Genomic DNA, 24,690 nt, shown 5'->3' on the forward strand with positions numbered 1-24,690 from the left:
TAGTTTGAACTACCACAGTATGGTCTACGTTGTGCTGCCTTTGAAAACAACCCAGTTTTAATTGGTCCAAAGCACTGAGTTCCATCTGCTCACTGGAAGTAGCAAATTTAGGTCTTGGATGCCTACAGAAGCATCTCTCCCATTAAGGATTGACCCACTTGCTGTGCTCTTGCAGGAAGGAATTATTGAGGGTCTTCACCCCACATGAAGTTCATGGGGCCTAAATGTTCTTTCATCTCTACTTCTGGTACCCCTAGATTCTAGATTCCTCTTAGAAAATAAATGATGGGTGGAGCCTAATGCTTCCTTTGGAGTGTGTTCATTTGTCCAGATCATGGACACAGATAAGGGATAGTATGGAATTGGAGAGGATGAAAGCAGCATTAATAATTCCCCAAAACTTTCTAAAAATACACGTAGAATCCATGTAGAGTTTGCTATTCCTTGGATCCCAAAAATAAACCAGTTTAATGTTTGCAATTTTCAAACCTAAAATGTACAACTAAGTAGCAAGTTCCATACTATGTAGTAGCCACAACTATGGCCCACTTATTTAGGTTTCATACACCCACAGAAGAATAAGCAGTGCCTTACTACTGAGATCATGGGTTTCTCTAGCATGTTAAAACCTTTTTCATCGTTGATTACTACTGGAATGAAGTGTACAGTTTATTCAAGGTTTATAGCTTGTGTGCAATCCATTCCTTAAAATTTAATATACCTATACTACCACCAATGTCACAGAGTAGTAGCATGCATAGGATATCAACTTGACTGTTTCTTCAAAACACTAACCTAGGCACCTTCTGAATACATTTACAGCCAGACCTTTCAACAAAACTGCAGTTTAATTTCAGAAAGTGTTAAAATATATTGTACATCAACTTCTGACATACTATGTTAGTATACACAAATGGTCTCTTGAAACTGTATTTATGAAATGTACATTTTAATTTAAATACTCAGTATACACTGCACTTAATCTGCATGTTGCATTTATTAAATACATTAAAATCTGCAATGTAACAAAACGTTTTCTGCATATGAAATTCAAAACACCATTTTAAATGAACAAAAGATGGCTCACTTCATTTTTAAACTAGTGCATAACACACCAGCTCAGCTCCACCACACTAGCTGTTCTTTCTTTTTAATTTGACATTGTTCACAGACTATTACATATCACAATAAGAGTGCTGGATAAAACATGAGGTACGAAAGTGGTTCAAAGATTATAGGTCATGCAGATCATGCTAGACAGCAAAGAAAAATGTGAATGAGAACACTAAATAAAAATACATAAAGAATGTGCATTATAAAATAAAAACTCAATTACACAGCTTTGCTTCTTTGGTTACAAAGTAGGTTGAACAATTTCACAGCTTTTTATTCCCACCCCAAAAAAAAAAAAAAATCATACGAAATGTCAAAAAGCAGAGGAATCATGGCAATTTCTCTATTAGAAAGTAGAAACAGAAATGAGCAAAGTTTTCTTCATCAAAATAGCCCATCAATTATTATATCACAATGACTGGCGACTACCTGTACAGATGCACTATGGTCTTCATACTTACACTATACAAAAATTTACATTCAAGCTGGATCTTAACTACTGAAAATAAATACCAAAAGGTAAATTGCCATTAGTGTTAGAAATAGGCCAGGATTCTTTTGTTCAATTATTGCCTAAACATTTTATCTATTAAACTCGATCCTGTCTATCAAGTTTTACTGATACTTACATTTATTTTTTTAAAAAATTAAAAGTTCTGTGACATTGTTCATGTACATTATGAATAGCAGCCCTGTAATAAATAAAACAAATAAATGAAACTAATGTAGGCAAATCTTACTTGTCATTGAAAGAACAGTGGCTCTAAAGATGAATTGTTACTATGTGAAAATGCAAGGCTCAAAGTAATCCATGAGTAATGGAAACCTTGAAGAGCCTCACTAAAGCTCTTAAAGACCTCCACTCATGTGCATCAAACAAATGCAGATTTTTGCATTATAACTCCTTCTATATTTTCCCTTGTGCACTGATGGCATAATTGGACACCAACTGTGTTGTATGACATCTCAGTGAGGGAAAGCGCTTGCAGAATGATTGTCTAATACTGAAAAGGCCAAAACACACAACTGAAGCATGGCTACTTGCTTTCATATAAAGTGGAAAGAAGACCAGTGGCACACAAGGACAGATTGCTTTCAGTTCTTAATGAGGCAAGAAAGCTTTATGCTGAGGAGACATGCGGCTGCTGCGGAGGTTGTGTTGGCTGTGGAGGCTGTGCTATCACTGTTTGTTGTTGAGAAGTGCTACTTGGGTTGGCCTGTTGGGTTGAGAGCTGTGATAACTGATCATTGTTTGAAAGAGATTTTAACAGTGCATTTTCTCGTTCAAGTAAAGAGTTTCTTTCAACTAATTCTTTTATTTGTTCCTTCAGTACTTCTACTTCTTCTCTGACTGCATACATCAAATGGCTTTTCACCAGATCCTGTAAATGGCAGATCAAATCATTAGAGCATTCCACATCAAGCTCTTATTTCACTCCAAATACTTGAATAAAACTTCATTACGAGCTTAAATAATATATGCAAATAAAAACATCAAGAAACCTTACATAAACTAGATACGCACATACTACCAAGGAATAATATTGCTATAAAAACCTACTCTCCAAATCATTAAAAAAGTACACTGTAGTCTATACCTTGTTTTCATGAAACAAATAAATATTCTTAAAATCAAACAGCATATTACACCAAATATGTTTATTTTACTCAAAAGCAAGCATGGCTCTTAATTGGGATACAGTCCATAGTGAGAAATTATGATACCCCTGAAAACCTAAGCCTATATAGTTTACTAATAGTTAAAGTCTCCATGGATATGCATGGGAACTCTTCATTGATTCTGAACTACTTTTATAGGCAGGGGAAATTCAGGAAAGTGATTACTCTTCTTTATACACTGCACTCTTGATCTGAATTAGACTCCTCGTGTTTACTTTTGAAGAAATGAAAATAAGAAACTAATGTCATACATGTAACTTAAGTTGTTGGTTTTTTACTTTCTTTTTGAAAAGTTTTGCACATTTTACAAACAGAAATAGGTATTTCAAAAAATTTAATTTGAGGAGCTCAAAAACGGCAGCTGAAATAGCTCTCCTTGTAACATTACAATTGTTAAGGTACTTGCAATTTGTTTGCTTTGGAACATTCATCTGCATAACTACCTGCCTCTCTCCACCCCATCCCAATGTTATTTAAATCCTACATCAGTTTAGTCACTCCATACAGCTGTAGCTCACAAAAATATATACCTTATAATTAAATATGTTAGTCTTAAAAGATGCTACAAGACTCTTTCTGATTTTGGGCTACCACAGATTAACACAGTTCTCCTCCTTCAAAAAAAGCTTTAAATATTACAACAAAAAAGTATATTATATTTCTTCAGAAGAAAAGCCACTATTTCAGTCTCAACACTCATGCAACTAAGGATTGTCCAGGATTATAAAATGGGCTTCCTGAGTGAACAAGAAAAGAACTTGGTTGCCTTTTGTGACTAATCAGGACTGAAGCGTTTTAAATCAGGAGAGAAATATTTCTTTTTTACTTACATGCTTAAACATTACAGGTATGTATGGGCAAACATAAGGCAGCTGAAAGTCTCATTTCAACAAACTTTGTAAAGTTTATTTAAGTTAGAGGACTTTGCTAAGGGTAAGTTCTGGTTTACCGAAACAGATGACACTAAGGCCAGTGGAGCTGCTACTCTGGAAACTAATCCATATGCACTGCAGGAATCCCCAACAGTTCTCTTTAAAACAGCACCTGGCTATAAATACACATTTAAAATAAGGGGGCTCATTAATCTTATTCGGTTGGGATCTTCAAAATACAAGTGGCAACTGTCTTTTCAGCCTAAAATAATGCCGTCTCTTGCATGAATTTGCACAATGACTGTGTTTGCATAACTTATATATGGTTACATTTATCAAGACATACTCAAATTAACCTAATTTTCTGGGTTTGCACAATTCATCAGCTAGTCACTCAGGCTGCGTTTGTCTAGGCTAAAATGTGGTCAACTAGTTTATGGTTTTGCATGTAACATAAACATGTCTTTTCACCTGCATCTCAAAGATTCTGCTCAAAGTGGCCTTTGCTTTTAGAAATTAGATGCACAACTGATCTATAGTACTAGTCATCCTATGCTTAGAACACTGTCCCCAGAAAAAAATAACTTGCTCTTTATGCTTCCTTCTTTCAGGTATGCCATCCAGATGGTGAGGCTATTAAATAAATTATTTAAAGAATATGGATGTCCTTATAAAGAAAATGTGCCATGTTTTCAATTAGGCCCTTATCCCACATGAGCCTTCATATGGGATTCTTCCAACATGGCTATTGGTAACATGTTGAAATATTCTAATGCCATAGTTCTGTATTTTGAAATTTCAATCTGATTCAAGAATCTAATTGTACTGAAATGAATACACTGATTTCCTAAGAGAATCCCTCTTGGAAACAAGTCTGTAAATCTTGCCCCTCTATTAATCAGCAATCATAGGTATAAAAACTGTACATTAGTAAAAATATTCTAATCTATCCAAAATGTATTATTCTTCAGTATGACAGGTTACTTTGGCTACTACTCACTTAAGATTTAGGGCAAATAGAGAAAAGTATACTGTACATCACTCTATTTTTTTTTTTTCTTCTGTACAAACCTGGCTGTCAGGAAAGCAAGAAAAGTTAGTCTTTGGAGATGTAACTATGTTGCTCTATAGCACCTTAAAAACTAACAAATCTTATTAAGTCTTTACAAACCAAAAGTAATTATTTAAATCATCACATTTATGTATAAATAAACATTCTTACTACACAACTAGCTATCAAATTAGAGAATTTACTCTTTTCAAAAGTAATTATTTAAAATTTAATTTTTTATATTTTATATAAGTATTATTACTAAAGAACTGGCTAACAAATTAGAGAATTTAGCCTCTGGAGATGTAACTGTTACAACATGCCCTACATGGGGCTGCCCTTGAAGAGTATTTGGAAGTTTCAGCTGGTGCAGGATGTGGCAATCTGGACAGTTAATGGCACTGATTTTCAGCACGTGACACCACTGTTCTGCGGGCTGCGCTGGCTTCCAGTGTACTTCCAGGTGCAATTCAAGGTGCTGGTATTTACCTTTAAAGCCCTTCGTGGTTTGGGACCGGGCTACTTATGGGACTGTCTCTCCCCAATTGTTTCTGCCTGTCCCACCCAGTCTGGCAGGAGGGACATGCTCCAGGTGCCATCAGCTAAGGAGTGTCAGCTGGTGGGGCCCAGGAGGAGGGCCTTTTCTGCTGTGGCACCCACCCTGTGGAACATCATTCCACCTAAGATTAGGCTAGCCCTGACCCTGCTGACCTTTCAGAAGGCTCTAAAAGCTTGGTTTTGTGCTTGGGCCTGGGGCCCTGGAAGTGTGATAGAGTCCCTTTCTTGGCTTTGTTGATGGTTATTTTATGAAGCTCAGCTGCCACGTGTTTTTATTTTATATTATGTATTTTATTTGTTTTTATCTATTTTACTGTATGCCGTCCAGAGTCAGTTATGTGAGATGGGCGGCTATATAAATCAAATCAAATAAACAATGTCTGTAGCACCCTAAAAACTAACAATTCTAATTTTTAAGTTCACAAACTAAATATTTAAATGCATGTATTTTCAAAAGTAATCATTTAAATAATTATATTTAAAAATAAATATTAGTACTAAAAATATGGCTAACCGATTAGACAGAATTGTAATAGTTTTAGTGCAGCAATATTTTGGATGACTGGAGTAATAATTCTGCCACAGAATTAAAACTGTATTTGCCCAGCTAAAATATTCAGAATTTGAGTATTAATTATACAACAGCAACTATTAGCTTGTGCATTTTTATTGCTAAAAGTTCTACATCAGCCCCAAATTATTTCAGAATTGGTGCTATTTTGCTCATAACAGAATTGCTAAAGAACAAAATGCAGATAACCAGCAAACTAGAGCAAACAATAATCTGTGCTGTACCATGCTATTCTTAGGTAGTTATTCTCTACCTATGAAGAATTTGGGACAGATAGAAAATTCTAAAACATATAATTATTTATATTAAAATCTCCAAATAACAATCTTACAGTCAGGGTATATGATCAGCATTGTAAGCAAAATAATCAGTTCAGTTCCTTACTTACCATTGCCTGTTCTATTTTGTTATCAATGGCTACAACACTCCCACCAGATGCACTGTTTAAAAGAAAAGACAAGACACATGTGAGCTTAGAGTTCACTGAAATGCTGTTCAGCAAAAGTGATGAAAAAGTAAAGAGTTCCATTATATTTTCATAAGTCAGCATTTTTGCAGCACTTTGCATTCAATGTCCTTCTATAGCTTAGTCATCATTACAAACCTCTAAGATTGGCCAGTCTTAATTCCATATACTCGGGAACAAGCAAGTATAAGAATGGTATCTTCAAATCATAGGCATTATATCCCAGAGAAAGTGAGACATATTTAAATCCCATCAAAATCAGTGGGAACTGAGAATATTAATGTTTTCAGTAGGACTTAGACATAACTAGTTCATGCTAGTTTGGGGCCAAGATAAAACTATGCCAGTCTTCGGCCCTTGTTGAAACTGAGCACAAGGAGAGTACTTGAGAGTACAAGGAAAGAAATATTGCCTACATCCTATTGGTTGTTATGATCTCCCATATTTGAGCACCTTAATAGTTCATAATCATAACCAAGTCAACCACTGTGTGTTTGAAAGTGACATTTTGAAGCAGGTCTGTTAGATCAGCATGATAATATGTAAAAGCACCTTAGTGGCAAAAAATAAATTAATTCTTCTACGGTAAAACTACACAAAACTGATGGTTAGGACAGTTCCAATTCCTTGTAGAATACCCACAAAAGATAGGTTGGCTTGATTATTATGTTTAAACAGTTTAGCCTTCTGTTCCAGAGATATTTTTGGAGGGTTCCACATCATCATCGCCATCAGACATTTTATACAGAACCTGGGCTCAGGTTCTAGTGAGCACAAATTATGTTTGTATCATTCTGGGCCACACTGATCAAAATGTCATCTCCTTGTGATTAGAACAAGATCTGGAACCTGATTTTTAAACTAGTATTAGCAGTTTCCAAAGCTTACTTCTATAAAACTTTCAGTAATTACTGAAACCAAATTTAGTATTTTTAATAAATTTAATAAATTTACTGTAGAGAAAATTCACTGTATTTTGCCATATTTTTAAACAAAGCATTCTCCATTCACTATGAGAAAGTTACATCTATTTTTCATTTTTTAATCTATTGTTGGGCAGTGAACTTGGTTTACATGCAATTATTCATGTTTTTATAATCCAGCATGAAAATAAGACAAATTCAGACCCTCTCAATTGGATATTGCAAAGACTTGCTTCCATATTGTGAATTAATTTTATTTTTAACAATTATTATAATAAAAGAGATTAAGCTGAAGTAAACAATATGTTGTCCAAGACCTACCAAAATGTTATGATCTTCATGCTTTAGTTTAATAGTTAATAATAGCAAAAGTAATTTGCACTGTAGTATATAACTTCAAGTTTTAATATTTCCCTCTTTAATAGATGTACATATATTACAATGTCCTTTATGACAAAGTATTGGCATTATTAAACAAAGACAGTAATTTAACCATTATAATAATAGAAAACATCTTTCCATAAATAAATGAAATTATCCTGGAAGGATTTGACTTTTTTTCTGACTTTCCCCCAATGTAATATCAAAAGTTACTCTTAATATTTGCCACTATTCAACTTCAACTTAGCTTCAACTTAGCACACAATAAAGAGCCTTATGTAGAAGTACCATGTGTCTTGAGAATCTTTAGCCAGTTTCAAAACTAAGAGCCCTGTCAAGTTGTGATGAACTAGGTGTCTGGGAACTACTGCTGCGTTGTTCAGTGAGCTGGCATATACTAAAAATTAATTCACTTTTTCAAATGTTTAAGGAATATTAAAGAAACATCTGACTGCCAAACAACAGGTCACTTTAAACAAGCAATATGCAACTGTGCTTTCTATTTACTCTTGCTAAAAATCTGTATAATCACTTCCGGATTTCTCAGATTCATAGGATACACAGAGCACATAAAGATAAATGGTAGAAGACTGAAATGATTAAAGCATCACTATGAATTTTCAGCACAATATGTTTAATACTTGAGTAACTTATTTATTTGTACTTTCTATGAGCCAGTATAATTGCTCTGGGTGAATCTATGTAAATTCTTAATATAAATATCCAACATGAAAAGCTATAAAATGCCAATTAACTTGCATCCCATACGGGCAGGAATCATAGCAATACCAGTTTAATTTTCACCAGCAAGACAGTGCCTGAAAAGAATCACCAACACTATTTTACTGTAAACTTATTCTCCACTGTTTCCCCCTATCATATGAAACATTTAAATTTTCTCTATTTATAATTGGAATCCATCTCAAAATTCCTTGGGGAGGTAGAATACAAATGTACTAAATATTCATTATTTAATAGCATATAGTAAACAAAGCAAAATATGTCAGATTTAATCAAGTGTAGATTTCGCCATTTTGTAATACATAGAAAACAGATTTTTTAAAACATTGTTTTTTTCAGGTTGTTTTGAAGTTTGCTTATTATTATGAAGTTAAACTTATTATTTAGGAATATAATTATGTATTCACCTATTTTATGAAACATAAGTACTATTCAATATTTTAAAATGGAACAAGTGCACCCCCCCCCGGTCCTATTAAACTTTTTGGAGTCCGGTAGCATTCAATACAGTCTCCTTCTAGACCACCTGCAAGGAGTGGGAGAAAAGGGCACTGTTTTGTGGGGTTCCACTCTTTACTGAGTATATGGTTCTAATTCGTTGTTATGGGAGATAAGCAGTTGAGCCCTTGGCTCCTCCACTGTGTGATGCTACAAGATTCAGTTCTCTCATGCTATTTAACAACTATATAAAACCAATTAAAAGAAACCATGTTCTGGTTTGGGGTAAGATATCATCAATATATTGATGATGCCCAGTTATACAATACCACCTTAAACCAAGCCAGAGATGAAGTGGAGGTTATTATCTGGTACCTGGGGGCTGTGAGGGATTGGATGAACAAAACAGTCTGAAACTAATCCCCAACAAGGTGGAAGTACTGTATGAACAAAAATAATCTGAGATGCTAGCCCCTACAAGGCTCAGGACAGGATCACACTCCCTGCAGAAAGATGTTACATGAAGCTGCTAGGAGATGTCATTCATCAGTTTAGGGTGAAGTATCAGGATGCTGATAATTATACATTGCCACCACAAGCTGAACTGGGTATGCTGTGGTAATCCTGACACAGAGGCTGAAGACAATAGTTGAGGATTTGGATGGGTCAAAACAAGATCAGAGTAGATTCTTGCAAGACAAAGCTGCAGTATGTCACTGCTATATGCCACTGATATATCTGGCTCTATCCCAGCTCTGGATAGAAGTTTTAGCTCCTGACAGGGTCACACTCCTTCTTAAGAAGCATGCCTGCACTTAGGGAGCCTTCCTAGACTCACAGCTCCTCTGGAACTGCAAGTAAAAGGTATGGCCAAAGTCACCTTTGCCCAGAGTTGGCTGATATGCCAATTACTGCTTTTTATGGATCAGGAATCTCTTTCAACAGTGGCTTATACCCTAACCTCTAGATTAAACCACTGCAAGGTGTTCTATTGGGGGCTTTCTTTGAAGACCACTGAGAAACTAAAGTTGATTTGGAAAGCAGCTGCCTTCCTCCTGGTGGCTGAGAGTTGCTTTGGCAAATAACAGCTGTTTTGCAGCACAGACTGGTTAACAATAGCATTCTGAGTGCAAATCAAACTGCTGGTGCTTATGTATAAAGCCCTATACAGCTTGGCTCCCAGTTACCTTTAGAATCATATCTTCCTAAGTAGAATTTGCCTGTCCTGTATAGCTAAGGGGACAGGAGCCAGAAGACAAATCTTCTCTGTTGCAGCTGCCTCTTTGTAGAACAGCTTGCCTCTCAAGATCAGATTGTGCCTTTCCCTGTTGAATTTCAGAAAATCATTTAAAACAATCTTACTCTATTGGTGTTTGGGTGGCCTGGTCTGGGTTTGCAGATGTTTATACTAGTTTATATGTATACTGAAAATTTGGTTACTTTAATTAAAGTAATTTATTTTTAATTGTATTTTTGTCTGTGTGTTGTTCTTTACTAAAAAATTGCATATGTGGTCACAAACTGGTATAATAAACAAACAAGGCAAGAAGATCTATTGTTCAGATAGCAGGCAGACAGGTTAAAAATTCTATTAGACATACACAACCTCTTCCAGCATCCTTAAAATAGCTGTGTGAATCTTAAGTCATTCAGTGATGTCATATCATTTCCTGTACTATTTATTCTCTAATTTGGCATTTTCCATTTTAATTTATGTTTGCATGGAATAATCTAACATTTTAAAATATGCACTGTGCTTTAACACACACTTAAAAATTTATGCATTTATGCCTCAATATGGACTACAGAAACCCAAGCATAAATTCCTATCCAAAAATAAAACTCACTTAGTGTCTCTACACCAGTCTCTCTCTCACTCTCTCTCCATTTCTCACACAAGGTTATTGTTTTTAGGATATAGTTAAAGGAGGCCACCATGTGTTATCACTAAAGCTTCCAAAGGAAAGATGCAATAATATACTGTATATGTGGGCACACAAGAAAATGAACTTTTACCTATATTTCTATCATGTAGAAAAGGAGTAACTCAAACTGAAGGTTTGAACTTGGAATAGAAGACATACATAGTGGTGGAATAACCCACACAGTTCTAAGGAGTGTGAAAAGAAAAGTGTGCCTCTTCTCTTGAAACAATCTTTATATATTACAAGTAAAAAATTTACTACAACTTCATGAATGGACTCATTTACTCTTATTCCTAGCTCTGGTTTTCTGGACTACAACTACCAAATTTCATCAAGCCATTTTACCCTCCCTCCCCATTTTTTTCCAACTGATAGGAACTTTTTTTGGTTTCTCTTCTCAACTATACACTTAATGATCAAGTGATACATAATCTGAAGCTGGGGAAGCAGAGATTTTTCATCTTTTTATTACCCAAATGTATCTAACCTCTCTATATATACAGACATAGGATGTTTTCCAAATATATATAGAAACCAGTCATAGTTATGGACCCATGATGCTTTGAAACAACCATCTAAGTCCAATATTGGAATACTTAAGAATCAAATGACAGAACACCTGCATCCAAAAGCATTATCAGTTGGACAACTGTACACATTACCTCTAAATAGAAATTCAGGATGGATGGATGGATGAATAAATAAATAAATAAATAAACAGAGCTATGCAAAGCTTCAAAGGCGATTTAATGTACGATTTAAGGTCTTTGGATCGAACCTTTGATGTACCAAATCAGATACTTTCACACTGCTTTAGATTCAGAGACAATTTGGATCTTTGAAGACCTTCACAGAGTTGCAGTCTCAAACCAAGTTGCACCTTTCCTTCCATATGCAGAAAAAGCAGAGGGTTGATTGGCTTTTTGATACTGATATAAGTAGCTGGCTGATGAGTTTTTGTCACAGCCATAATCCCTGCGTATACCAATGCTTGAAGAAGCACTGCTCTGCTTGTGCCTCATTCTGATAGAATTTGTTTAGGAAGATTTACTTGGCGACACAGACAGAAAGAAAAAGAATTATTCTACTGCATAAAAAAAAATCCTATTTCTTTTGTGAACCTCTATTTTTTTTCAAATTCATACTGTTTTATCTATATCTGTCCTTAATGCTCAATCTATTTGCTTTTCCTACAGCATGAATTCTGTTGGTCACTGTGTCCAGTCTCCAGTACTTTCCATTTCCATTTCATTCTTCCCACTCCCACTAACAGCAGCAGCAACAACCACTGTTTCTGCCACTTGTTTCTCACTCTTGTTTGGACTGAGTAAATCTGAGATAATGCACTTGTGGACTTAACTGTGCATAATACAGTTTTTTAAAAATATTATTTGTGTGTGTGTGTTTGTGTACACACAATATATGGTAACATAACACTTTGACAGTTTTTTTTTTTAATGGTTGCCTAAACAGCCTCTTACCAGAAATAACTAACCTTGCCAATGAGCCCAGTCAGAAAAACAAGCAGGTAAGATTGATATACTCTCAATGTTTAGTAAGAGCTTTCATTTTTATACTATTTTTAAAAAATTTTATTTTTACATTGCAATATGACACTTTCTGCACTCATTCAGCACAACTTCTTTATAGGTACTGGATCACAGCTTTGGACATTATGACTTTGGGCTAGTCACTATCTTTCAGGACAGCCTATCTCACAGGGTTGGCTTTTGGTTTTTTTAGTATAAAATTGGAGGGGGAAGTACTATGCACACTTCCTTACTTTGGGGAGGAAAGGCAGAATGTATCAAAACTGTTGGACAACTGAAGGCTACACTACTTCCCGTTCTTCATTCCCACTATTTCTAGAGAAAATATTTTTAAAGGTAACCGCATTGAAACACTTGAATATACTGGGTTGATACTTTGCAGACTTAATGTCCTTTAAGGGTTTACCATCTCTACTATTTTTAGTCCATTTTTGCCAAAGTTAAAATAGCTGCAGATGTTTAATATTTTTATGGTTAAATATTTTATTGAACTGAACATCAATACTTTAAATCAAATCTTGAATTCAAATCAGTTCTTGCTCAATTCATACACTCTTAGTACCATCTAACGATCATCCAACTATTCAGTGAAATGGGAAAGCAGATAAACAAATAAGTCTAAAACAAAAATAATCTGAATGAATATATTGGTGGTAAATACTAAATGCTTAATAGGATAAATTGACGTAAGATATTAAACTTATGAGAAACTTTCTTTGAAAGGGACATTTTACATTCTTATTTTCAGAACTGTTATTGCCAATAGAACACTTGTATCACTGAGTGAACACATCTGAATTGAACATGCTGGTGCACATAAACATTCTAGAACATCTGTTATGTTAAATACTGCATTCAAATTTGGAGAAGTTCAGAACTTAAAGTGGTTCAGGAAGTATAAATCAGAGCAGTTTACTTCCAAATACAGACTGAATGAAATTCTGAGTGAAACCAATATATCTATCAGATGTATTGAGACTGGAACTGGCCACTGGTTCGGAAGTCTAGAGGCTGCTATCTCAACACACAATAATATGGATAATCAAAAAGCAGAGAGCTATGACTAAATAGAATTGTCAGCGTTGAAGGGCATAATTTAAGTCCGTTTCCCTTGCATCTATAGCAAAGTCAGAATATATTAGGCCAAGCAGCAAAAATAGGATTATACAAGCAGAAGTTTGATTGCTCCCCAGTGTGCTCTTTTTTAAAAGCCATTCCACAATCTCTTATTTTGAGTAATTAAAGAAGTGAAAGGCTCCTGAGATTAGTGCACCTAGCAACAAGTGTTCAAGCGGTAAGCAAGAAAAAACATGGTGTCTTCCCAAAGGAAGTTTCAACATGGTGATGGTGTTTAATTCTTAAAACAATAATCTAAAATAAACAAGACAGAAAGGTTTCTTCAAATACTTAGCTCATACTGCTGTGCACTATATAAGATACAGTAATATTTGATCTTTTGAAATTATTTATTCAAAGTCTTGCTGGCTTCAAAACATTCCCAAGAAAATGACAGTCACTGGAGAGTATGCCAGATCCACATGAAACTGCAGCTATATGATATTTTGTGGTTGAAACCTCATTAAAAATGCTAAAACTTATATCATGCAATATATTACAGGAGAGGATTAGAAGAAAGACCTAGTCAGGCTTGTACAAAGTATGAATATTGTCAAAATTCCCTCTTTGCCCAGGCAAGGCTGAAGTGAGCCCAAGGGCCCAGGAATGAATTTTTAGAGATGGCTAAACCCATGAGTCCATCAAAAACATATGCAACCAGAGTTATGATGTGATCAGCAACTGGTTCTGCCAGCTGGTGATTTCTAGTATAGTGGGTACTAGCATATCCAGATTTTGGAGTGACTGTAGATATGTATATGTCACTGAAGTTCAGTAATATTTTACCTTTTACTTTAGATTTCTAGTCTTTCAAAATGGAAAATAATTGCTGGATGATAGGAGAAAAGCTAAAGAAGACCAATCTACCAGAAGTGCTGATGAAAGTAAGCCTAAGTGAAGAAGGTATGATAAAAATATAATGGTTTATTTCTCATCCAACCCCAATCCCAATAAAATCATTAATTTCAGGTGGGTGTACAAATTCATGTATCATGCTAGGGAGTTATGGTATCACAAATTTCAAGAACCCCTGCACTACAGGGCAATACAGCCTAACCTGACCCTATTCACATCTCCCTCTTGTCTATGGGTGCTGCTAAACTGTCTATGTAAGTACTGACCCCTGATCAGTATTTCAAAGAAAGAAAAATAATGGCTTATATTAAATTAAAAGCAAATTTTACATTGCTTAGGATTGCTTTGATATGAAGTATCTGGATATATACTTGAACTATCAATGCTGTTTAGATAAAATATCATAGATTTCTGAGTTACGGATACATACAATCTACACGGAAGTCAATGAATTAGATTCAGAGTTTGCTTCCAGTGGCATTCATTAAACTGAGTTCCCTCAGAAAGTTCTTGTTTAGCTAAAAGAACAGACAAGCAATTTTCTCTTTTTCCTAAAGCTCCACATAATTAGAAGATTCTTAAACCTTCCAAATCAGTTATTTATTTATTAATCAAGTTTATATGGCCGCCCATCTCACAAAAAGTGACTATGGGTGGCATACAGCCATCCAATAAAACAATAAATATATAAACAATTATTGCATCAAACCCTTATATAGTAATTTTAAAAGACATTAAAAACTATAAAAACTAAAACAGAAAAGAAAAACAACAGGCGAAGGGATGTTAATAGTGCCACCTCACTAGTTCACCTGTCCCCTAGGGTCCCCAGGCCTGCTGACACAACCAGGTCTTGAGGGACTTTTGAAAACTCGGAAATGATGAGGCTGATCTCATCTCTGGGGAGAGAAGGTTCCACAATGCAGGCGCCACAGCAGAAAAGGCCCACTGCCTAGGGCCTGCCAAATGTAGCTCCCTGGATGACGAAGTTGAAGGGACAAAGAGGCTATACCAGTGATAGAAAAGGAAAATTTGCTCTTTCTCCATTCCATCAGTGCCTTTTGTGGACTGAGGGAACCTATCTGTTCACAAAATGCAATGACTGCATTCAAGCCATAAATTATAAAATAGTATAAACAGAAAAGTCTGAAAAAATGAACTTTTAATAAGTGGCGTATAGTCTAGGAACAATTTCTCCCCTTTAAGTGATATATTTAGATATATAATCCATGTTTTCTATATTTATCTATTTCAAATATCAAATTTCAAATTAAAAAAACCTTCTAAGATTCAACATAAGAATATCATATACACAGCAATGTATAAATAATGTCTACCCCCCATATGAAAAAGAAAAAATATCTTCTATTAAAAGCATTTATTAAAAAGACCATATGAATTTCTCCATGAAAAGTCACCGTATCTGAGATAGTGAAGTTGCCTCAGTGGAGCAAGACTAGGTTTGAGGATAAGGAAATGCTGAAATGAGTTCTCCACAGGTACTGAGAGAGCAACCTGCTACTGAGCGTATGTACGAAGCTGTCTTGAACCAGTTCCATCAACTCCAGCATTATCATAGAATTGGAAGGTCTCTATCCAACTCCCTACTCAGTGCAAAATTTGCCAAATCGTTTTGGACAGATTGCTATTCAGCCTCTGGTCGAAGATCACTAGTGAAGGGAAACATACCACTTTAACAGCTTATTCCACAAGTTGACAACATTTACTGCCTTTTTTCCTGCAGGCTAAATATATCCAGTGCCTTTAATAGTTCCTCTTAGGACTTGGTTTCCAATTGCCTCACCATCTTAGTAGCCTTCCTCTGAACTCAGTTTGCTCTTCTCCCTTTTTTTAAAAAACAGAGACATCTGTTTTCCTCCAGTTTTCTGAGTTCTTGCTAGCTCTCCAGTTCTCAAAGGTTATGTAATCACCTCTGCTAATCACCTCAATACCCCATGATGTAACTCATCTAGCCCTTGATACCTGAGTTCATTTAAATTAGGTAAGTGTTCCTTTATCCTCTCCTTCCCTAACCTGTGTTGCAATTTCCTCCTTGCATTAGTAGCACAATGGCCAAAAAGGGCTTTATTTCCATTCAGAGAGAAGACATAAAATAAGAATTATGACATTCTGCATTCTATCACCTATAATTAATCCATTCCTTTCTCCTGCAATAAATCTACACCCTACTTGCCTTTCTTTTTGTTTCTGATATACTGAAGAAGGCTGCTTTTCATTCTTTGGGCATTTCTCACCTCAGCACACCCCAAGCTTTAGTCTTTCTGATACAATCCCCACATTTTTTTGGTGTCTTCCTTGTATTCTTCTTTGGTTATATGCTCTTCCTTCCATTTCCCATACTATTTGTGTTTGTTTATTTTTAACAGACTCACAATATCTTTTTTCTAACTGTGGGAGACACCAGAGGTTGATTCAAGCTTCCATCAGTCATGTCCAGTTTGATATTAGGAAATTTCATTTTGCTTATGAAACTGAACTTGTAAGATGAATACTACTAGATTCTTCTCTGATCCCTATATTGTTCAATGTCTTCATGAAGCTGATAGATCTGAGACTCAACATGCAAAAACACAGAATTATCTTTTTCTCCTTAATCTTATAACACGATGAAACCCCAAAATATGGAAATAAATTAAGAGTACTTGAGGATCTGAATCTCAATACTGAAAACAATGCCTTTGTACCTCTTCTGTATTTTTTTAAATGAGTTATTCAGACCATTATTGTGATTTTAAATCCTGTATTTTTTAACCTAAAATGTGTTCTTTTAAAATGTTGAAATCAGCAAGCACGTGAATTAAGCAAGCTTTAAGAGAAGCCATTCAGTTTTCTTTGCTTCAATAACACAAATGCAAACAAACAATGGTGCTTAATGTTCAATTAGCAATAGAAAATATAAAACAGACAAGAACACTGTAAGCCTGAAAAGCCAACAAGATTCCAATCTTTAATACTAATATTGTGAGAAAGCAAATTGCAGCTGTTGAATTAGTAACACAACTTTGACAAGTGGTATCCTCAAAGTTGGATTTGTTGCAGTTTCTCGCCAATTGCCTGGCTGTAACTGAATTCTCTTTCAATGTTTTTATTTATCCATGACTCAATTTGTAGATTCATATTATAATTGTTATTTTATCCAATCAATATAGATCCCATATTTACTGTTTTTAACTCTGAAATTTAAAAGATCTTGATTTTTTTTCAAGATCTTTTAGTCAGGCAATGTTTTACCACTGATAGCCTTCAAAAACTAGATCTGGACTGTTGATAGCTACAATTGATAGTAGTTCTCATTCTAACATTAGTGAACACCTAATTTAAAAATACTCTTCTCCCAAAAAAAGGTTGTGATGTATGAAATGGAGCAAGACTCCACATGGCTCAGAAGATAACAGTTATGTAATTGAGAAATTTTGGGCTACTTTAGCTACCCTACATGATAAATAAACAAGGACAAAGGCAGAAGGTGCTGAAACGAACATATTACTTGATGACGAGAAACCTGCACAGTGCAAAGCTCTTCATGCATACTTAAGCATGTATGCTTTCCATACTTAAATATTCATACCTATCCCAGAGGTTCTTTGATTCCTGTAACTTGTTCGAATGAAACACTTGGTAGAAAGTAGTTGAAGGATTCCTATGAGAGCCAGGAAATGAAACAAGATTGAGAATGAACAATCTGTTTTGAGTAAAATAATGTGTTCTAGGTTTAAACATTTAGTTAGCTAGGTTCAAAGTTTAGCAGATATATAGTAGATATAAGATAAACAGAAAGTGCGTACAAAATATACTTCTTGGAGATTAAAGACAATCTAGTTCCTTATGTCATTTTCAAAAAATGTTAGTCAAATGTATCTAGATGCTTACAAGGAGAATGCAATGATAGCTTTTATGATTCACCTAGCCCTAATATTTAAATGGTACTATCTTCTGTGTAGAGTGTAATATTTTACCACCATGGACTGATAATATGGGTCCCAAAGACAGATCATGCCATAATTAGATATTTGAACAAAGTAGTTTCCACAACTTCTAAACTATGAATTTAGTCACACAGAATAATGGGAATCCAAACTTAAAATCTGATGCCATTAACCTGAAGAGTTCATATTTGCTAAGCAAGTTATTCACATAGTGATTACCTGATCAGTGTTTGATACCTTAGAAGAAAACACACATGCCCATTTCCCAGTAAGTAATTTTCTCAAATTACCAAGCTCAGGCTTAAAAAAGTAAAGTTTAAAAAATAAGAGGTTCTAAACTGTGATCATTCATCCAATTGATGCTCTGTGAGCAAAAATGAGATAGCACAGAGAAAGACTGACAACCTCCATGCTTCTAAATACAGAAGCAGGATTAGGAATAAACTCCCTTTACCTGAGTATAAAGATGACAGGCAATACATCCAACTTCACAGAACTTTGATCACAAAAACAGGACATCACTGTATTAGAAAGGCAAGAATATAACTATTAAGGGTATTAATTTTATAAGCATTTCAGCTTGCAGAATGACAGGTTTAAGTGGACTGCCAAAATCTGAAATAATTTTCAAGCAGACCACAAAAAATGTTTTATCAGTAATTCTCATATCTTTACTTAATGGAGCCAGGACAAGTAGTTCTTTTTTACTATAAGGGAAATCTATATTTTCAGCTGCAATCTGCAGAAATAGAAACATTATCTAAAAAAAATACAAGTATCCTAACTTACTTCTGGAAAAACACACACAGAAAAAACTGTCATATCCAAATTTTCAATGGGCTGATTCTGTTGTAATGTTAAATTATTAACAATTACATTACACTGCAAAAATTTGCCATACTGAATCTTGAGTTTGTATAATTTTCCATTGATCAGATGTTAAGAACTCTTGACTTCCATTTTCAATTCCCACAGCCTGCAGTATCATCAACAAATTGGTATTACTCACAGCCATGATTTGTAGAAACAGAAAAATTTTGACTATAAGTTGTGAAGTTGATTTATTTCCATTATTATACTTTAGTGTTTTGATAGCACGCTAAACACAGAAAGGAAAGAAGCACACAAGAACCTGAGGGCTTGCTGGGGCTTGTTCTTGTAATACTAAATCATAATCTCATATTATATCTGAATGTTGTCATTAAAATTGAGTACCAAGCCATTGCTAAGGAACTATCACACACAAAATTACAGCTTCAAAGTAATTATCATACAAGCCAAATCTGAAATAGAAAGCTATTATGAATCTCACGAATGCAATATGTCATATAATGTAAAGTTACCATTTTTATTCACAAGGACCACATATGTATTTTCTCAGAAAACACTAATTTGTAACAGAATAGTTAGCCTCTTTCTGCAAGTTTTACTAGACAAGTGTAGTGGTGATTAAAAAAAGGGAAGAAAGAGAATGATGCACTGTTTGGTTAACATGTGTGTATTCAATGAACTAAGATTAAAAAATAATTCATCTCTCATCTACAGTATGTATTATTCTACATAATAAATATTATTTTTATGAGAATGTAAAACCTCAGATTTAAATAGAATCTGCTATCTACAGATTCTCTGATAAAATCTTTGTTAGGTAATATTAGATAAAGAGAGAACTAAATATTAAACACAGAAAATAAATTAGGGCTACTTCAAACAGCATTATAGAATGATTGAGATCTATAGTACTTATAACTTAGCTGCACAAGTCTAAAATTAACCTGTACACTATGCTACTTAACATGAAGATTTCAATAAATAAATAAAATAAAATAAAAAATATAGTCAAACACTTATGGAACTAAAAGAATTAACAAAAATAGTGTGTAATATTATGGTACATATTTCCTTCAGTGACACTGGCTTTCTGGGGAAAAAAATGAATCTGAACATTTTCTGTTTATGTAGTATTCTTAAATTATATTTTGTGGAAAAGAGCAGACATTTTAAGGTGCTGTATAAATCTTAATTTTTTAAATTTCCCAAACAGTTTAATTGGAGTACTCAACTAAGAGATATTAATATTTAGTTTGTAGTTTAACCCAATAAGATATTCTTATTCAATTATCTAAAATATTTTTTATGGTATCTGACTAGAATACATTTATCCTTAAATTCTTTTAGGAACAAATATGAAGGCATAGAACACTCACATCTTTACTTTAGCATGACTAAGAGATATGCACCTAAATGTGTTCTTTGGAATCATCATTTAAACCATTTAGATTCATTTAGTATTGTTCATTATTTTAACACATACAAATGTACAATTTCTTGAAGCCATGCATATATGCAAAGAGTTTTTATTAACAAGTATTTTAAATAGATCAGCACAATTCTGAAAAAAGACCTACTTCAAGTGGCTAACTTTTTGAAGTAGAATGTCTTGTAACCGAATAAGATAAATACCCAGGAACACCATGCTAAAGTACAATAGATACCGGATACTTGAAAATAAAGTTAATATTTCAGTAGCACAGTAAAAAGATATTGCTTCAAGGATATGGAGGAGATTTTTTTCTTTGAAAAAAAATGTCCAAGTACTATGAACAGAAGGAAGCTTATTCAAGGAATCCTGTCTGTTCTTTTAACCCACAAAATGTCTCTTGAACATAGGATACAAGGAGTGCTTAGAATGGATGACTCAATTCACCCATAATCTTTCCAAGCGCCGTTGTAAAGTTCTACTACACTCAAACAAGGAGGATCTTCCCAATTTGGGACAATTCTGCCTCCCACTAGTTCACTACTGTTCCAGAGAGCTGTTTCATGTTGCATAAGTGTGAAAAAGGCAATAGGAAGTTCTCTTTACATTAACTTTCATCTATCTAATCAAATGTAGTAATTTGTTCCCATTTTTAAAATACTTGGCATATTTTTGGCACCCCTAGTGTAGAAGGCATAGAGAAGAGCTCTGAAAGACAGTGGGAAGATCTGTTACCAAGGCAATATTCAGACAAGCCTGGTTGGAGCCCATTCCAAAAAATAAACTTAAGAAAACACATCAGACAGGCCCTTCCCTAATTCACATGAAGATAGAGTGAGGGAGGAGGGAAGCACATTCAGACTTGCAAAATTCTATTATTACAGCTATTCTAATAAAAGTAGTTTTAGACCTATATGGCATTGGTTTCCCAGTTTGGTGTACCCTATTGGGCTGGCATCAATCTTGCAAGTCTGCTACTCTCTTTCTAGAGAGGCAGTAGATCTCACTATTGTTACTGGAGATAGTCTCCAATCCTTAGGGTACACCACTATCTGCCATGGACCTCACTGCAGCATTGTTGCAACACCAGCAGCAAGTGGCTATACAAATAACAAATTTACAAAATGCCATGATGCAGCTACACAACAGTTGGGGCAGAATTTACCTCAACATGCAGCAGACCTGAACTCTTTATGGCAGGCAAACCAGAATTTTTCAAAGATTGACCAAGGTGACTTTCATGCTGAATTTACTAAAAGAAGGAGCAGCTAGAGCTGGCAAAGGCAGCATACAAATGGGCCACAGACACACAGGTAAGAGGGGGCTAGGGTTTTGTGTGGCTTTCAACAGAATTTTTGCTATCTCCCTGATCTTCAAAGAAGCTTGACTCAAAGTTTATTGGCCCCTTTCCAGCAGTTAAACAAATAAACCTAGTGGCCTTCAGTTTGCAGTTGTTAGCATCAATGAAGATTTATCCTGTGTTCCATCAGTCTTTGCTTGTAAGAGAGGCACCCACCTACCCCCTGCATACTAGGATGACTGCACCTCCCTCCACACTGGTAGATGGAGAAGAAGAGTATGAAGTAGAGGCTATTATGGACTCTAGACGCAAGGGGAAACATTTGAATACCTGATCCAGTGGAAAGGCTACCTAGTGTTTTTCTCTTTTTATAAACTTTAATTATGTATTTATTTGTTTTAATTGTTGTAAACCGCCCAGAGTCCCCCATTGGGGGGAGATGGGTGGGGACAAGTCTGCTAAATAAAATAAAATAAAATAATAGAGAGTTTGCGGGAGGCTGCGATACATGTGCATGTTCCATAACTGATATGCCACTTTCATTGCAAGTGCCCAGAGAAACCCCATTCACATGAAATCCCTCCCATTACAAGAGACTGGGTAACCCAAAATGTGCAAAAGTCTGACTTCTATGGGTTGGAGGGGCCACAGAACTGACAAGTGCACAAATAGGAGACAGGGACAATATCTCAGCTTCAGCTTCATCTGGGATGTAAGAATGGGGGGGGGGGGATAATTACCAGAATAGGAAAACAAAGAATAAACTATGCATCAGAAGAAAGGAGGGGGAAGTCACTGATCAGGGCACAGATGAGTTAACAGGATTTGTTGAGTTATCTGGGGGAGTTGCTGGCAGAGAAGGGAGCAGCACATCTGCACTTTGTTCCCATGGCCCTGACTCTGGGACTGTGGGAGGGGGACTGAGGCTGACAGGGGAAGTGATGTAGAGGACATAGAAAATGGCCTTGAAGTGGGAAGATCCGTTACCAAGGCAACAATCAGACAAGTGTGCCTTGAGACCATTCCAAGAAACAAATTTAAGAAAACACCTCAGACAGGCCTCTCCCTAATTTCTGCAAAAATAAAGTGAGGGAGGAAGGAAGCACATTCAGACTTGCAAGATTCTGTTACTATAGCTGTTCCAATAAAAGTAGTTTTAGACCTATATGGTATTGGTTTCTTAGTTTGGTCTACCCTATAGCCCTGACCTAGTCAGACTGTATGTTTCAACGAATCGGTAACTGAACAGAAGCCGGCACAATAATATACTATACTATGCATCTGCAATATAAAATGTTTGATTGCATTTTGATTCTTCAGAATTATATATTTTATACCAAATCAAATCCAACCAGCTTGTGCACCAAAATTCAGTAATTATTGTTAGATCTATCTCCTGCTTTTCCTCTAAAGGATGCCTTTTCCAATTTTTATCTTACCAATGGCCTCAGAGATTGTCTGAGCTGAAATAATGACCGTCCCAAAATCTTCCATGGAGGTTCCATGGAAGAGTGTGGACTTGAAGCTAAGCCTTCCAAGTCCTACCACTACACTACAGTAGCTTAGGCTTATTCAAGTATGTTTTTTCCCCCTAATATCCTCAGTACACCCTGCACTCTATCATGGACAAATGGTAATTCTTTCCATGTCTAACTTCCTGCAAATCTAGAGTCCATAATCAAAAAAGCAGATTCTTCACCACTTGGCTAAATGTTTGTTATTTCTTTGAAAGCATAATTCAAGATGCCAGATATTCATAGTTGTCCCATTTAATTTGGAAAGGGGGCTTCTCCTATGAATAATCCCATGACAGCATTTTACTGAAAGGAAAATATCCACTAAAAGTGACAGAAGGAAAATACTTCCAGGTTTCAAGAAAAGATATTGCATATATGGAGGATGATAGTGGCTCAAGTGAATATGGAACATTATAAGTATTTTCCATTCAGAAAACCTGGTCTGCCTCTTATTGATTTTTCACAGAAAGCTAACATGTTGTTCAATATGCCTTCCCTATTTGAATTAAAAAATGACTTTATTTGGGTTCCACTGGAACCCATAAGTGATTTCCATTTCATATCTGATAGTAACCAAAGAAATAACATTTAAGCATCTTTAATCCACCACCTTTCACAGAAATTCAAGAGAGTTGGTTTTACTATTCGGAATCATGCATGCATTTATTTTCTAAATCAATCAAGATGCCATTTGTTGCTTTCCAATTCTCCAAAACTCTACTAGGCAACACTAGTTTATTGTTGTTGCGGTTTTATCATAAAAGTCAAGTCTTAAAAGGATAAATAATGTGAAAAATCTTCAATAAGTTCTTGTATCTCAAATGTTGGTTAGAACTTTCATGGCAAAAGATTTAAGGTGTTTTTTTAAAAAAAAACTTCTGAAGTCCTAACTGACTTGGTAACATATATTTAATTCTCTATTTCTCCAACTGATTGGCAAGCATGAGATTCACACTTGATAAAACTTTCCTGTGAGATTTGGTAAAGTTGGAATTTAGATCTCCTTTTGTTTTTGGAAGCTAGAACTAAATCTGCACACTCAATAATTTGTCCTATTACTTTCCATAAAGATTAAGTTATCTGACATCAATTCTCAGGATCAATTTAGTTACAAAATAGTTACAAACCTAGTAAAATAATCCCTCTCCTAAACGTCTGCTTCTATACCTATTAATCTGAAGGAAATATTTTTAATGACTTTCTTCCCTCATGATCTGTAAATGTTCAAAACAGGTTAAAAAAAAAACAAAGGGGGGGAGGGTATTAGCACACTCAATGGAACCCTAAACTCTGTTATGTTTTGGAATAAACAAAAATAACCTGATGGGGACAGATCGTGCTTGGCATCAAAATAATGGCTGTCATTTGGAAAAGGAAAGTAAAAATGGGACAAACTGAATGTTCATTTTTGCTTCTTTCAACTTAT

General features: G+C 35.1%; 1 protein-coding gene across 2 annotated transcripts in view; it reads right to left on the reverse strand.

Annotated features, from left to right (window-relative positions):
* Positions 1 to 978: 978 nt before the first annotated feature.
* Positions 979 to 24,690, reverse strand: part of TSC22D2 (TSC22 domain family member 2) — a 33,259-nt gene continuing 9,547 nt past the window's right edge. The window contains exons 2-4 of one of the 2 annotated variants that reach the window (XM_007438986.4): positions 17,830 to 17,901; positions 6,234 to 6,285; positions 979 to 2,495 (exon numbers count right to left, since the gene is read on the reverse strand). In XM_007438986.4, coding sequence (XP_007439048.1) covers positions 2,235 to 2,495; positions 6,234 to 6,285; positions 17,830 to 17,901 — 385 coding nt within the window. In that variant the 3' untranslated portion in view covers positions 979 to 2,234. The remainder of the gene's footprint in view (positions 2,496 to 6,233; positions 6,286 to 17,829; positions 17,902 to 24,690) is intronic. The other variant, XM_007438987.4, reaches the window with a different exon arrangement.

This window comes from Python bivittatus, unplaced genomic scaffold (assembly GCF_059951505.1).
Source record: "Python bivittatus isolate LINGU-HERP-01145 unplaced genomic scaffold, Pbiv_v1 ctg000980_np1212, whole genome shotgun sequence".
NCBI classification, from domain to species: Eukaryota; Metazoa; Chordata; class Lepidosauria; order Squamata; family Pythonidae; genus Python; species Python bivittatus.